At 39.7% G+C, this 16656-nt stretch overlaps 2 protein-coding genes across 4 annotated transcripts in view; one reads left to right on the top strand and one right to left on the bottom strand.

Annotated features, from left to right (window-relative positions):
* Window positions 1–2524: 2524 nt before the first annotated feature.
* nup35 (nucleoporin 35) lies at window positions 2525–15749 on the bottom strand. The gene is made up of 9 exons (XM_041950282.1): window positions 15453–15749; window positions 10715–10870; window positions 10495–10619; window positions 7563–7620; window positions 4274–4394; window positions 4109–4178; window positions 3257–3385; window positions 2977–3117; window positions 2525–2880 (listed from the first exon to the last, which is right to left on the bottom strand). Exons 1-9 carry the CDS (start codon window positions 15463–15465, stop codon window positions 2803–2805), a joined length of 891 nt encoding a protein of 296 aa, XP_041806216.1. The 5' UTR covers window positions 15466–15749; the 3' UTR covers window positions 2525–2802.
* A 718-nt stretch (window positions 15750–16467) lies between these two features.
* Window positions 16468–16656, top strand: part of dnajc10 (DnaJ (Hsp40) homolog, subfamily C, member 10) — a 33946-nt gene continuing 33757 nt past the window's right edge. For all 3 annotated transcript variants that reach the window (XM_041950279.1, XM_041950278.1, XM_041950280.1), the window contains exon 1: window positions 16468–16584. The gene's annotated coding sequence lies outside the window, so the exon portion shown is untranslated. The remainder of the gene's footprint in view (window positions 16585–16656) is intronic.

The raw sequence follows: 16656 nt of genomic DNA, 5'->3' as shown, positions 1-16656 counted from the left end.
TGCATACATACAGGAGTGAGTGTGGATAATAGAAGATAAGATCAGATAAGACAACTTTACTTAACTTTATTAATCCCCATCTGAGGAAACTTGGTGTTACAGGCAGCAGCAATGAAAAATAGCAAATAGCAAGGCAATAGAAAATAAGAAATATAAAATAGGAAGTTGACTATGTATATGTACATTTTATACAAAGGACTATAGAAAATATATTGCCAATGGAAAGTACTTGAGAAATATTGAAAAAGATCTGCACAGGGATTGATACAAAAATTGCATGTCTTTATGAATATATATTTGTGGGAGTGTTTAAGAAAGAAAAGTTCAAGTAAGTAAGCTTAACTAAGTTATATTCTTTTTAATATTCTTTTTTACTATACAGCATTGGCACATTCCATTTTCATTGGTATATTTTATTGTCCACTGGTATATTTTATTCTGTCGGTACATTTCACTGTGTATATTTTATTCTGCTTATTCTGTTGGCACATTTCACTTCCATATTTTATTGTTTATTGTTTAGCATATTTTATTGCCTTAGTATATTTTCATTCTGTTATATTTTTAATTGCTTTTACAAATATTTTTACTGCATGTTTATTTAATTTTATTGTAGTTATCTTAATTTTATTCTTTCTAATCTTCTTATCTTTCTTACTATCTGTTCCTAACATGGGGGTTGCAATGGAAATTTCATTGACATGTTCAATGACAATAAAGACTCTTGAATCTTGAATCTTACATTGCGGTAAGTTTAGATTGGAAGCTTTCGAAAAATCCTTAATTAACTGTATCACAGCAGGAATTTGGGCAGTTCAATGCCACACGACACACTAAATCTGGGGGACATACCAAGTTTGTATTTGACTGAGCAACTACTTTTATATAGGGTTCTAACAGTTTTGCAAAAAAAAAAAAATAAATAACTTTTAAAATAAAACCATGTTCAAGTGAACCAAAACCTTTATAAAAGTAAATAAACAGAGGAACAAGACAAAAAGCACTGTCATTAACACAATCATTATAATTGTGCTCTAATAAATCCAAAACAATCTATTGTTTATAGTATGACGTTTCCTCATGAACCCAGATTATGATTCATCTATAATACTATTCAAAATTTCTTTAATTGTAATAGAAAAATGAGGGCCAAAATATTATAATCATCATTTAAAAGTGTGATAGGAGAGCAGTTCTCTAGAAAGTCAGTCTTTGTTTTTCCAATCAAAATAATTAAGTTTAGTTTTGCACACCCTCTTATAACCAAAATATGCCTAATAGTTATTGCAAATAAAAATAAAACATTTAACACCATTTTTAAGACTCCTGGCATTGACAGACATCACAAAGACATAGAAAAATACCAGAGAAACACTGAGAACTGTAGAAAATTCTCTCTAAATACTAAAGATTTTCTTTTTACTTAAAAGAAAAAAATGGGTTGCTCGCCCTGCAACAGATCGATAAACAATTTCTTTTCTGTTATAAACATCAATACATTTACCCAAAACATTCCGGTTTTTCTTTCTTAGGAACAAATTAAAGGATGCAACACCCAAATATTGTTTCTTTTGTTCTCTTTCATTATAAAGGAATATCTTCTGATAGGTTGCACTGATCTTGCAAAGGGGAAATAAAAAATAAACGGATAAGTAGCAGTATCTCTCATCCCCCCAACCCCCAACAGACAATGACACCCTGTAATATGGATGTACACTCTAAACTTGCATAAGAGAACAAAAGAAAAGCGTGCATGCCATCTACTAATGGCATACATTAAGTAATGATGGTTATTTACTTTTCAAAAATCCGATAGATACCACTGCCAAAAGGTGAAGGGTCATATTTTAACTAATTTTTGAACATAATTTCACCAACAGTACACCCCAAACGATAACAAATTCAAAGGATGGCATCTTTTTGGCACTGAACACCAGTACAATGGATTAAAAATGAAATGAACAAGATGTGCTTTAACTGCAGACTTTCAGCTTTAATTTGAGGGTATTTACATCCAGATCAGGTCAACAGCGTAGGAATTACAAGTTTGTATATGTGCCTCCCACTTTTTAAGGGACCAAAAGTAATGAGACAATTGGCTGCTCAGCTGTTCCATGGCCAGGTGTGTGTTATTCCCTCATTATCCCATTTACAAGGAGCAGATAAAAGGCCTAGAGTGCATTTGAAGTGTTCCATTTGCATTTGGAATCTGTTGCTGTCAACTCTCAATATGAGATCCAAAGAGCTGTCACTATCAGTTACGCAAGCCATCATTAGGCTGAAAAATCAAAAGAAACCCTATAAACAAACAAAAAAACCCTTCGCTGATGCTTTTTTGGCTGAATGTGAGCAAATCCCTGCAGTCAGGTGTAGAACAGTGGAGGCTGTGACTGAAATGTTTGAGGGTCCATAAACTTCCGGCCATGTAAATGTGAGGATGTAACTGCACTTCGTAAAACTGAAGAGTGCCACCGTGCGGCTGCCATAGAAAACCACCTCTGAATGAAACTTCAGCATCACTGAATTCAAAGCAGCGAAAAACTTTATTGAGACATAAATGTTTAAAAAAATACTGATTATAAAAAGAAGACAAAGACGGAAAAGCAAAAAGATCCTCCAACACACACACACACACACACACACACACACACACACACACACACACACACACACACACACACACACACACACACACACACACACACACACACACACAAAGTGAATCAATGAATTCATCCATCTGTCCATTGGTTGCCCTGTCTCATCTGAAGCTGCAGGTATCACCTGATGAATTGTGTAATGTCACCAGCCAAACATGTACTCCATTGCCTTGGAAACAAAACTGTCATCCTTCCTGGGTGTTTGTCTGTCAGCTACCACCTAAAAACAGACACAAAAATGTATCTCTTAAGTCGACCAAATACATAGTTGAGATTTTCAAGTAGACCCAAAGTGAATCCTGAGGTCGGAAGTCACCTGGTAGTCGCTGCCGGAGCTCCCACTCCTGTAAGCGCCGCTGAGCGGTCTAATGGCTGAGCGAGGAGTGGATGGGAGGGCAGAGGAGGAAAAGGAGGTGGAAAGGGGAGGAGAATTGGCCACACTGCTGTCCATCACACTCTGAGACACAGAAAGACACATCTTCAATGCTGTTCAGTTTAGGCTTCAAACTAGGCTCAATGTCACCTGATGTGGTGGGCCAATAAGACAGCACAGGACAAACAGATAGACAGGTAGGTGTATAAAAATGGGTACTGACCTTGTCTATGCATGGTTTGACTCCCACCATGATGGCGTCACCAAAAACTTTTCCATCTTTAGACAGAGCTTTCCGAGCCTGAAGTCTGGACTGATACTGAAGGTGCATCCAGTTACCAGGAGATGCCATCTGTAAGTAAATAATCAATACCTTAATCAATTCCAAACAAAAAACACCTGTAAAACCTGAGCTTCACAGACCATAATGAGACTTGAAATTGATACAGCAGGGGCGCTACAGACTGGAGATGCACCGATATCACTTTTCTCTGTGGATACTGATTCAGATAACAAGTACTAATCCGATGTCACGAGCCCACAAATTTCCCAGATTCCCAAATTTGTTTAACGCTTGCTGCATGGAAGTCGTTGGGATCATTATTATACAAATTAATATGAAGTCATAACTGTAAGTTTTAAACATGACTTCTTAACTGCAATTGGAAACATCGATACACCTTTTTATGCTTGCATATATTTATATTTTCTTCTCATACATGTAACACACACGATTTACGATTTGATTACTGGTTTTGTGAACAAATATAGAACTGACAAACAATGCTGAGAGGGGTGGTCAGAGCTAATACTCACTGTCCTCTGTGTGTCCATAGTACAGCTAAGGAAAAATGCTTTGTTCAGCATCATTACATGCCTCTGTAGACCTGCTTTTTCCTCCTTTTTACCTCATAAAGCAAAAGTTATCAAAAAAATTATCAAAATAATTCTTATGCAGAAAAACAGCCATTTTAGAATTGGGACAGCAAGCATTTTCTTTGTATCTTCTATTTGTAGCTTGGGATGATGGTGAAAAAATTAAGTTACAGACCTGGGGACTTTGTGTGTGTCTCACCATGTGTTTGAGGATGTTCCCATACTGAGCAAACTGCAGCAGGATGTAGGAGGCTGAGGCTGGAGGAAATCTAACAAAGACACATACAGACACATAGTTCATTATGCATTTACAGCATATTGAGCAGCACATCAGTGTTTTTAGTACGTTTAGCGATATAAATACCCAAAGACAGTGACCCAGGTCTGGTCCAGCTGGTCATCAGATGACAGAGACTCTCCCTGACTGTAGAAGGGATCAATCTGAGCTGGAGACAGGCATACCTGCTGCACACCTGGAGACAGAACTAGGTAGACAGGCAGATGGACAGAGAGACAAACAGATTAATAAAGGCAGGGGGACATCTGACAGCAGTGCAGAGGGAGTACTAGATGTAATCAGGTGATCATGTGGACACTGTTTTTTCCACCATGAAAATCCATAACCTTAAGATTTATACTGTATGACCTGAATTTTTAAGATCCTAGCACTGTTTCTGTTTTCTTCATACAAACCAGAACGTTTTGGACATAAATGTTGCGTCCTTCAGGACTGGTTGGCTGTTGGTTTTGCTCTCTCTCTGCTCTGTACTGTCAAACCAGCCCAAAGGTGCAGCTGAATCCTGGATCTTGAATTTAGTATCAATTCTTAAGCAGTGCCAAAATGTAGTTCTAGGTACCTGACCCCCAGAGTGTTGCGAGAAAAGTTTAACTTATGTGATACAATCAACTTGGTAATTTCTACACAGAAAAGACCTCACTCTGTTGGTCTTAGACTGATGCGTCTTTTCACTCACAAATGATCTTTGGCTGAATATAGACAACAGCTGCAGAGAACACATAACCAGAAAACAGCCAAAACGTTCATATCAGCAGGTACATAATTAGTGTTAATTAGCTATAGCTGATATGATACTTGAGGTGTTTCAGTGCATGCTCAAAAACAATAGTTGTTCAGGTTCAAGTGACAAGCCCCCGTAGTGGTTTTAAGAATTATGACTCTGGTCCATCTGGAGCAAAGGAGAAAGTCAGATGACATTATGATACAGGCCATTAGTATTTTAAAACATGACAACGAACGCCCATAATCTTAACGAAGGAGACATTTTAGCCAAAACCATGATGATTAGCTAAGTTGTTTTTGTGTAGAAAACAAACGAAAACCTTAACCATAGCCAGTCATAGTCAGATCATGAGACAGTTGTTTTTGAAACGTCAATAGTGGCATCAGATATGGGGTATGGACCAACACATTTTTGCACTGCTGGTCTTGGTAACTCCTGCAAATCAGACATAGGATAGTGATAACAAAACAATATTTAACCAATAATTATGAATCTCTTGTGATAGAGATTGTGGGACAGCAGGAAACCAGGGCACAAAAGGCTCAGCTAGTCCATATTTATTTCTGACTCAGACATATTCTGGCAACTACATTTACATTAGTTGTAGAAATTGTGTACGACAGAAAACGAGACAGATTTTGTTTCTGCAATTTAGGAACTTAGTAGACTCTGTGGTATAACATAAACTCTGCAGCAACAACACACAACTCTCCAGCAGTTTACTTTGCCATGACAATGATATCAACCACAGGGAAATACAACACATTAAAACCACATTCACATTGTCTGTGGACAGAATTGCTGTGAATGATCCCCAGCCACACTAAATATTCAACATCAAAAACCAATCATTGATAAATAGAACATTTATTTCGAAATATAAAAGATCACACTTCATAACGTGTTAAGATAGATCAAGTTTATTAATGCCCAGCTGGGGAAATTTGGTTGTAGCCTATTCATAACATGAGGTATAGCAGGGGTCCTCGACTGCATTTGTCCATTTATTCAGGCCTAATTAGCCTATTGCTAAAATTTTCATTTTCTTACAAAATTAATGTTCTTTTTATCACACTACATCAATGTGAACAGACTCCTAAAAAACATGGATAATCCATAATGACAACTACATACTTAACAAGTATGATCTCCAACAAGGCCGTCAGTGCTCAATGAAGCTGCCAGTGAATCATCTGTCGAGCTGATGAAGTATGAATCACTGATTTTTTGGCTCGTTGTTGAGGTTGGCACGCTAATCGATAATCACTCTCAGGACAGACTGGACCTTTTCCGCTGGTGAGTAATATTAGATGCGTGCATTTTCTGCAGGTCAGATGGGAATGTGGCTGGCTGGATGTGACCCATGGGCTGCCAGTTGACGATATGGGCTGGATGCAGATTGACTGACAGTCCAGATATGTACCGAGGTCCGGCGTTTGAGAGGGCCTGGTCTAAACAGTTGACCATTCCTTAAATATGGCCTTTGTTGTGGAATATAGCACCACTGCTTGGTTCATACTACATTTCTGGTTCGCAGTCGGTGCTCCACTTGATCCCAAAGGTGTTGGATTGAGTTAAGGTCAGGGCTCTGTGCAGACCCACGTCAAGTCTCTCCACACCAAACTGCAAAAACCATTTCTTTTCTCTCTTGGAGCTTGCTTTATACACAGGCACTTTCATGTTGAAACAGGGAAGGGACAAACACAAGCTGTTGGCACAAAATGGGAAGAAATATCTGCACATTGGAACTGGAACTAAGGGGCAAAACCAAAACCAAGAAAAACAGCACACAACCAAGAGTGAGCAAAGGTATGTGGACAAGGGTGTCCACAAAAGTTTGTAACAGTGTACGCAACATTGACTTACAAAACAACTAAATCGCATTCACACTCAGACGAAATGAAATTAAGCAGTAATGCCAAAAATACATTTTAATTTGAATAGATTTTTTCATATATTAGTAGTATCATCTGTAGCCATGTTTGCATTATTTGTGTTTCCGTGTTAGGGCGACTGTGGCTCAGGAGGTAGGCCTGCCTCAGCAGCCTACATGTCAGTGCTGTACATGTGAGTGTGTTAATGCCTATAATGAGCAGGTGGCCTGGCTTGTGTTGTAAAAGCACTTCAAGTGGTCTTCAGACTAGAAAAGTGCTGTATAAATACAGTCCATTTCCATCAAGGTGTTTTTATGCGTACACGTTTGCCAAATAAGTTCTGACATAACTCACTTGATTTGACTGATCAGCTGTTTCAACTACAAAACCCCAAAAAGCAAGAATAAGCTGTTTCTGTGGCCACTGTCTTCCTGGATAGTCCCGTAGTGTTCTTCGTCTTCATAATCTTAGTCTCCAGACAGCAAGAAACATGGGCAATACTAGCTGACATGAAAGAATAATAACTTGGCCAAATGAAACAAATTCCTGCAGACCAGTCCCCAATGTCTCTCAGGTGGCCTTGGCAACTTGTGTTGTTTCTGGTCTTCAACATTCATCTTTGTATTCTACTGTTTACTATAGCAATGCAAATAAAATTTTGCTTAAATTTCACTTGGATGGAAACACGGCTCGTGCTAGTGTTACTCACCAGGAATATCAGCAGAAGAATATTTGGTAATATAATCTCAGTGAGTACCTGTTCCTGGAGTTGAGGCCCCACGTGCAGACAGAGGAGACTGCATAACTGGAAAACACTAAAGAGAGACAAGAGACGGAGAGAAAGATTTTAAAAAATGTTAAGACTTTTCTTGCCTTGACCACATTTTATCATCATAACTCTGTGATCCCGTTAAATAATGTTTTCCTTACTTTTACAATCAAACAACTTGTCTGATTTAATCTGCCAAGGCACATGTGTGGTCTTCATTCGGAAAACACAGATGTTTAAGATCAATGATGGTTAACTGTTTGAATTATTAACACAGGCTGTATTAAATGTTATGAAGTTAAAATGAGATTGCATACATGACTTTTTCTGCTAAAAAGAAACTCAATTGTAGGTTTCTTAGTTTCCATCAATAGTTAGTAGCATCTTTCACTCCCAAATATTTCCAATGCATCACTGGGGGAAATGTCACTTTTTAAGACTAGAGTATAAAGCAATTACTTTTTTTTCAGCAATAAAGAAAAAACACAAAATAGTAGTTGAAATGCGAGGACAAACACACTTGGATTAACGCTCTTCGTCTGTGTTTGGATGCCCACAAGACCACATTCTGACAGAGACAATGTTATGCAGGCAAGTTTTGTAGTGAGTGAGCTAATAGCTAAGAAGCTGAAACCTCATTCAGAAAGTGAATTTGCAAAGGAGTGCTTGTTGACGCTGCAGAGCTGCTAGCACCAGACAAAATAGAATTGTTCCAAAATGTCCAAGTGTCTGGAATAATTCATAGAGTGCAACTGGAAAGGGGTAACATGCATCCTGCTACTCTGCAAGAAAAAAAGCCTTACAACTGAATATGGTGAGTGTCAGAGGCGGTTCTGGCTAGACTAGCGCCCTGGGCGAAGGGTTAGTTGTCTGTTTTAATTGTGTTTATTGTTGATATACAACCGGGAGTCTGCACAGGGTGTTTTATTTTGAATTTACTGGATTCTCTAGACTGTTCCTGTGTCTGACTTCCTGTCTGGCTAGATCCGCTTTGTGCAGATTGACACGTCATTCGTCAAAAATAGACTCAGAGCTTAAAGGATAACTTTCGTTTTTTACAACCTGGACTTTATTTGTAGCATTAATTACGACCATTTAGACACCCAGACAACTTTGGTGGCATTTAGAGTCGTTTTGAAGAAATTAGCCCCAGAGGAGCGGCGCATATATCCGTATAATGCGAGTTATTGGGGCACCCGTGCGTAGCTTCTATAAACGCATAATCTGCGGCGAAACTCGTTCATATTCCAATATTTTGTTAAGATATGCTGGTGCTATTCCCCTCTGAGCCCGTGGTGGCATCATCCAGTGTCTCTAGACAACTACTTCTGACTTGGATGACGTCATTTTCGAGCGCCACACGCTGCGAGCAGCCAGCCACAACACGGCTAACTCTGCGGCAGTCGGCTAGTTTAGCTGTAGTTCGCGACTGTTATTTTGGATGGATATTTTGGATTTATGGATGAATATTTTTCCGACTCTGAGGTGGTGAACGATGACTTTGTTTACGATGGACTTCCTTACCGTTTTGAGCTAGAGTACACGGACGAGGAGCTCGTTGAAAGGAGGACGCGGAGGCAGAGAGAGGAACAGCTGGTCAAACAACAACAAACGGCTGCGCGTCCACGAGTAGACGGTAACTGGTGGTGTTCTTGTGGACAATGTTCATCGATGACAACTAAAGAGGAATGCCTCTGTTGCTCAGAGTGGGACTTGCGGCCAGGAGATACGCGTCTGGATGTGTCAATACATGTCTGTATCACAACACTGGAGGATTTCCGCGCAATGATAAACTTCTGGCAAACAAAACCAAGGCAAATAAACAACCTATACATGTGTGTAAGCTACTTACTCAATCGAAAGTTGCCCATTTGGTCCTGCAGGCTTTGGCTGGGTCTTCCAGTTCCTTTTAGCCCGGTTTATCATTGCGTGGAAATCCTCCAGTGTTGTGATATTGACATTTATTGACACATCCTCCTCTGTTGTCATCGATGAACATATCCTCCTCTGTTGTCATCGATGAACATTGTCCACAAGAACACCACCAGTTACCGTCTACTCGTGGACGCGCAGCCGTTTGTTGTTGTTTGACCAGCTGTTCCTCTCTCTGCCTCCGCGTCCTCCTTTCAACGGGCTCCTCGTCCGTGCACTCTGGCTCAAAACGGTAAGGACGTCCATCGTAAACAAAGTCCTCGTCCACCACCTCAGAGTCGGAAAAATATTCATCCATTTTGTGAAAAATAACAGTCGCGAACTACAGCTAAACTAGCCGACTGCCGCAGAGTTAGCCGTGTTGTGGCTGGTTGCTTGCAGCGCGTGGCGCTCGAAAATGACATCATCCACGTCAGAAGTAGTTGTCCAGAGACGCCAGATGTTGAGAACATGCCACCACGGGCTCAGAGGGGAATAGCACCAGCATATCTTAACAAAATATTGGAATATGAACGAGTTTCGCCGCAGATTATGCGTTTATAGAGGCTACGCACGGGTGCCCCAATAACTCGCATTATACGGATATATGCGCCGCTCCTCTGGGGCTAATTTCTTCAAAACGACTCCAAATGCCACCAAAGTTGTCTGGGTGTCTAAATGGTCGTAATTAATGCTACAAATAAAGTCCAGGTTGTAAAAAACGAAAGTTATCCTTTAATCTCCGTGGAGCAGAAATGTAGATGCACTTCTTGGACGCTTCTGGTGGAAATGCACTCATTGACTAGAAGGCCAGTGATCAATCACCAGTGACCCCACAAATTATAGCATAAGTAGAGATGGTGCAACTGAGTGGAGCATTTAGCAAAACAAACTAGTTACAAGATTGTTTCTTGTGTTGACTTTACACACAAACCTAGGCTCAAACTTACTTTCAGCTGGTGCAACAGGGTGCTGGTTTCCATCAATCATACAGTGCCTCTGTACTAACCTGCCTGTGTGTGTGGAGGGGGGTTGCCACTGTAACCAGGTCATCATGGATACTGCGAACAGGTGGGGCTCCACTCTTATCCTTGGGGGTGGGTACAACAGGCTGCGGGGCAGAGCCTCCTCCACCTACAAAGATGCGGGACAGGACACACTAACAACTACAGTATAAACAACAAGCAGCTGATCTGCAGATGGGTCTTCCTGCTGACATCTGTGTGTACCTGTACTCTCCACAATAGGTGTGGCCAGGCTGAAGGGGCGTGGCTGGGGGGTTGCTGGAGCTGGCAGGTCACCCATGAGGAAGCCAGGCAGAAACTGAGCCCCAGAGGTCGGCTTGGGAGAGGTGGGAGAGCCCAGTGTCATCGGTTCAGTTCCCACTGACAAACAGGGACAGGCAGACTTGTTTAAACTGGTCAGAGACAAGTGGTCACCATCAGGATGGACCAATGTTAGTATTTACAAAAATATGTTGAGTTTGCTGACAACAATCTGATTTGATGAAATTCATGAGTGGAATTTTTTAAATATGGCAACATAGAACTGAATTATTCAGATTTTAACTTAACTATAAAACTTTATTTATTTCATTCCACAACAAAGCTATATTTGTTTATCTCTAAGCTGCTCCCGATAACAATGAGTAGGCTGCTACCCTTCAGGTTGTGTCTCTAAAAGAGAGGATGGAATATGTTGCACATGTTGGCTAAACAGTTGTCGATTCATGATGCTTTCTCATCTCTTAACAACACAATAAACAGAAGGCTTCAAATAGACCCAGTTATCAGTAATCGGTATCGGGCGATACCGCTTCCATTGATCAGTGATCGGCCCCAAAAATCCTGATCGGAACACCCTGTGGTAAGATTCACTTAAATCCAAAATGAATATAGCCAACAACACTCTATAACCCTCTACGCTAAGTGATGAGATCAAGAAAATCACAAACTCAAAAGATCATCTCAAAACTTTATGAAGTTATAGGGTTGCAGGCTACAAAATCTGATTGTCCCCATGACTTTGCTTGCTTGAAGATATTACACAAGTTGCCCACCCAACTAAATACAGGAATCCATTACTCATCTCTCTAAGTATCACTGAGAAAATAATCTTTCAAAAATGGGAATCTAAAAAATCTTGTCATATCACTTAATAATCAAACTACTTTCTTTACAGAAGACATTTCAAAAGAGAGAATAACGGCTTGGGGTCACTGGTGATCACTGGGTGCATCTCATTTCTCTTGATTGTCATGTCCTCGATCCTCACTCGACCAGTACTTCTGGTCTGCCATCTTGCCAGCCATCCCAAAGGGCATATTGTGGCTCTGAGGAACGAGGAGGGATGTCGGGGGTGCCATGAGCGAGGATACATGAGTGCATCCTTCCTGGAAGTCTTTTGGCTGACTCTGCCCCCCCATCTGGCAAATTTGAACGAGATGGCGGACAAACTGTTTAAGTGTAACTATCCCGCAATAAATGGCTGTAATTCAGTCGTGCCTAACTTTATGTTACGTTCTCCAAAGAGCCATAATACAAGAGTATGGAATTCCGTCATGTTTAAATTACATTTTTTTCATCCACAACCTGTTTTGTTATGTTATAAATCTCACTAACAGCAGCCTCCAAGCATGTGTGTTACATTTGATCACATAGACGACAGCACTCTGTCATTTTTTTAAAACTTAACGTGTCGAAAACTTTGACGTTATGATTACAAGCCTTCACGTGGCCACATTATGTTTACAAAACTGTCACTGACATATAAACCAAACACATCGGCCTCTTGTGAATTGTTCTGTGCGTTATCTGAGTGAAATAATGTGTTTCATGGCTTGTAGTTTTGCCTTCACTGACAGCTCTGAAATGTGTCTCATTGAACAGGGACAGAAGACACAGCGAAGCTGATGAAGTTCAGGTCAGAAAATGACCACCTGTTCACCGGAGAGAGGCGTCCAGCCAAGAATGAACTCATTAATTCTCATGTGTGTTCATAAAAGTGCTACAAATTTATTTGCTAGTGCTGGTGACTTTTTTCTAATTATGTAAATATAAGTGAATGTGTCTAAATGGAGTATTGAGGGCGGGGGGTGTGAATATAGCGGTAAATGCAGCCGATCCCGCCGTGCAGCGTCATCAGAAACAGACGTCGCTTCACGTGACGCTTCAGAGGAGAGGATGTCTCAATTCTCTTAAAGAATATTTCTTTATATTCTTGAGTACCCTGGGTATCTTCTATTTTCTCTTTAGTTTGTGGAACTTTGTTTTGATTCTGTGCTCTGTTTTCAAATCCCCTGGCGGAAACTGTGCTGCGCTGTATTGTAAATGTTAATTATATAGGGTTAGGGTCCCTCCCATCGGTCCCACCTAACTAAGACGCTAGGAAAAGACGCAAGCGAGGGAAAACGCGATGCAATTTAAGAGAATTGGGATGTACCCATAGTTCTGTGTCTGAGGTGTCAGTGTTGCGAGGCGTCGTGTGCGGGTCTGCTGTCAACAACAGACGTGGGGATCGGTCGGAGCATGACGGTCTGAGACAACAGTCAGGGTGGCTCCGCAGCATAATCAGAAACTAAAACAACTAAAAAACTTACCTCTCTGAAACTTAACTTAGAGAGGTAAATCTGAAGTATAAATGCGGTCTGATCTGCTGCAGCAGCATCTTCTCTAAACACAGAGAAAGCAATAGTTCACCTCAAATCCTAAGAGAGGATTTTAAGTGGTTTTACTTTTCAGTTTTAGTTATTTTGTGTGTCAATTAGTGTTCTTTCTATTAATGCCAGGGGCATTAGAAATCATTTAAAGAGAAAGGGTTTATTTTTATATTGTGGCAGGATGGGTCTTGTTGATATCTCGAGGCACAGAAATCCAACCAAAAAATATTTACTTGTAGTAGTAAGGACAGATCACAACAATCTCATCTAGATTTCTGGCTGATCTCCTAAGACATAGGTGATATGGTGGAGTTCTTACAGATCACCAGGCCGTCGCAATTAAGGTCAAAATGGCAGCAATGAGATACAACTCTAATAGAGACTATTGGAAATGAAATATAACAGTATTACAAATTAGCAATGTAAAAATGAAGCCCTAAGAATAAGTGAGAAATATTGGAGGCAAGCAAACTCACTAAACAGTTTCGGGGAATCTTGGGAATGAATGAAATATGACATTAGAAAGATAGCTATTGCATCTGGGATGTTCTCTTTCTCTACTTGCCACAGCAAGTGGCCACAGCAAGTAGAGAAAGAGAATATCAGATAATTATAAAATTAATAAAACTATCAGAGAAATGTAGTCTTTCTGGAGAAGAACTGTCAGCTTTACAACTGGAACTGGACAGAAAGTATGAGGGAAAGGCCAGAGGAGCCTTTGTCAAGTCTCAAAGGGGAGAAGTGCACCAAACCCTTTTTTAATTCGGAAAAAGGAACTTTGACTTATCTTCTTTTTGTAGACTTAAAATTAATAACCAGGTATGTGAAGATGAAAAATATATTTCCCAGTATGCAGCTGATTTCTATCAGAAATTATATGTGGCTGAAATTGTAAATGAAAGTTACATTGATTTATTTCTTCTTCTGAACTTAACAGAGATGTATCAGCTCACTAAAAGATAACAAATCTCCCGGTAATGACGGGCTAATATGTGAGTTTTATAAAGACTTTAGTGAGGTATTGGCCCCGTTTTTGAAGAAGCCACAGGAAAAACAGAACTTCCACCAACGCTTCGTTAATGACTGATTAAACTGATCCCTAAACCAAAAAAAGATAAATTGAGTATTGAGAATTGGAGACCAATTAGCCTATTGAATAATGATGCAAAGATATTTGCCATGGTATTTGCAAAAAAGATAAAGTCTAGACTGGATGAGATTATCGACAAAGAACAATCTGGCTTCATGCCTGGAACAAATATATGTAATAATAAAAGATTAGTATTAGATATGATTGATTACAATGAATGTATATTGGATGGTAGTTTTAAATGTTGATTTTTACAAAGCATTTGACACAATAAGTCACCAATTTATGTTAAAAACTATGAAGTGTTTTGGTTTTGGAAGCTATTTTATGAAGGCTGTTGAAACACTGTATCGTGGCTGTAACAGCTCTGTTAAGTTGGCCCACAGGACGACTGCTAGATTTGATATCTGTAGGGGAAAAAGACAAGGATGCCCCCTGAGTCCTTTTTTGTTCCTCCTTGTAACTCAAATTATGGCTGTGCATATCAGAAAGGGTTCATTTCACGGTCTCTGTTGTGTCAGGTTTAAAATTTAATCTGAACAAATCCATGTTATTACCACTAAAGGAATGCGATCAATCTGAAGTGAATGGTATCCCTGTGAAGAATACAGTTACATACGTAGGTGTTGTCATTGATAAAAATGACTACAGAAAAGTACGACAAAGACTGATGATCATTATATTCTTGAGTACCCTGGGTATCTTCTACTTTCGCTTAGTTTGTGGAACTTTGTTTTGATTCTGTGCTCTGTTTTCAAATCCCCTGGTGGAGACTGTGTAAATGCTATAATGCTGTATTGTAAATGCTAATTGTCAATACATATATATATACATATATATATAAAAGTTCTGTGTCTGAGCCGGACACAGAACTGAGCTCAGCAGTCAGAAGCCGCTTGTTTGATGAGGTCTCTGTGACGGGACCAGGATCAGTCCAGTGAATAAAATCATAGTAATGACAAATGACATACGGTTACTCTAATTGCTTTGCTGTCACTATTTGTGAACATGAGAAAATTGTCCCGTTATAACTCCTTTACTGACCTAACTTTTACAGAAACCAGAAACAGGAAAATAAACATTACTATTCGAGGCTAAAGGGCTAACGTTGAGCTAACAGGCACTCAGAGACGACATAAGATTGAAAAACATTTAAGGAACAATGAGTACTATAACAAGTGGACAACAACTGATAAAAATGCAATGAAATCCGAGTTACCTTGAAAGTCCATGTTTCGTTATTTTCTGGCCGCGAGTTTCAAAAGTAGGAAGTGACGCCAAGAAAAGGGATGGCTAGCTAGCTAGCTAGCTAACACGGCTAGCAAAGCTAACTGATTTTTCAATACAATTTACTGTTATTGACAAGTCCACTTGACGTTAAGTGCTAACGTATACCATCCAATAAGGTAAAGTTTAGTGGCTTAAAATACGATCTCAGTCCGTTGCATGTATTTTCGGGAGCTCAGGGCTGCCCGTGCAATGAGCTCACTGAAAATAGAAAGCAATACGGCGAACTGTTTCCGGCGCATTTAAATAGCGTCAGTGTAAACGTATGGTCCAACACATCCACGGGATTTTGTTTCGCACCACGTGACATTTAAAACAAGATTGAAACCACTGTTTGACATTGATTAAAGGTTTATATTTTATTTATTTGTTTTAAAACAGTACCCACACACCCACATGCATATGGACAAAGTTCTCGTGGCTTAGTCATATTCTATGAAGAGGTCCCTTCATTCCTTACTATGTGAAGGAAGGGGAAAATCCACAGCCTTAGTTTCATGCAATAACACAGACAGTTTGAAACAGTTAAAGGACAAGATTGGTGAAAATATATTCAACATTAAACAGGACATTATGCTGTCACTTGTCATATGAATAAACAAAGTAAAATATACCATTTCAAGAATATATTGTGAAACAACATATTAACATACAACACATCATTATGAAATCATTACATACTGAACTCTTAACAGGCTCAGTATGATGTAATAGTTAACAAATGCCAAAGCCAACTCACGAGTAATTTGTGAAATGTGTTATTGGATAAATTACAGGCCTGCCTGAGTTATGTGTACGGCCAATATTATGAAATGCTATAAAGGGAAGTGAAAAGTGTGAAATGTGTGACTCTTGATGCCGGCGATGTGTCGAGTCTGTTCCCCGTCGAATAATGTTCCCCCTCTGTCACAACTGCGTTTTCTATAGTGCCACCTACCGAATGGTTAGGGTAAGGCATAATGTTGGGTGCAGGTTAGGGGAAATACAGATCGACAGGAGAACAGACTTCGACAAACACCGGTCTGAGTTGGGTGCCACTGCGGATCGTCGGCTTAGAAGTTGAGGTAACGAAGCTGCTATTTTATCAGAGTAAAACTTTCGTAAGTTTTAGATTTAGATTTAAGTTCAATAACACA

This window comes from Chelmon rostratus, chromosome 13 (assembly GCF_017976325.1).
Source record: "Chelmon rostratus isolate fCheRos1 chromosome 13, fCheRos1.pri, whole genome shotgun sequence".
Classification (NCBI taxonomy): Eukaryota; Metazoa; Chordata; class Actinopteri; order Chaetodontiformes; family Chaetodontidae; genus Chelmon; species Chelmon rostratus.
The sequence above is the reverse complement of the archived record's forward strand: the minus strand, read 5'-3'. Positions and strand labels throughout refer to the sequence as shown.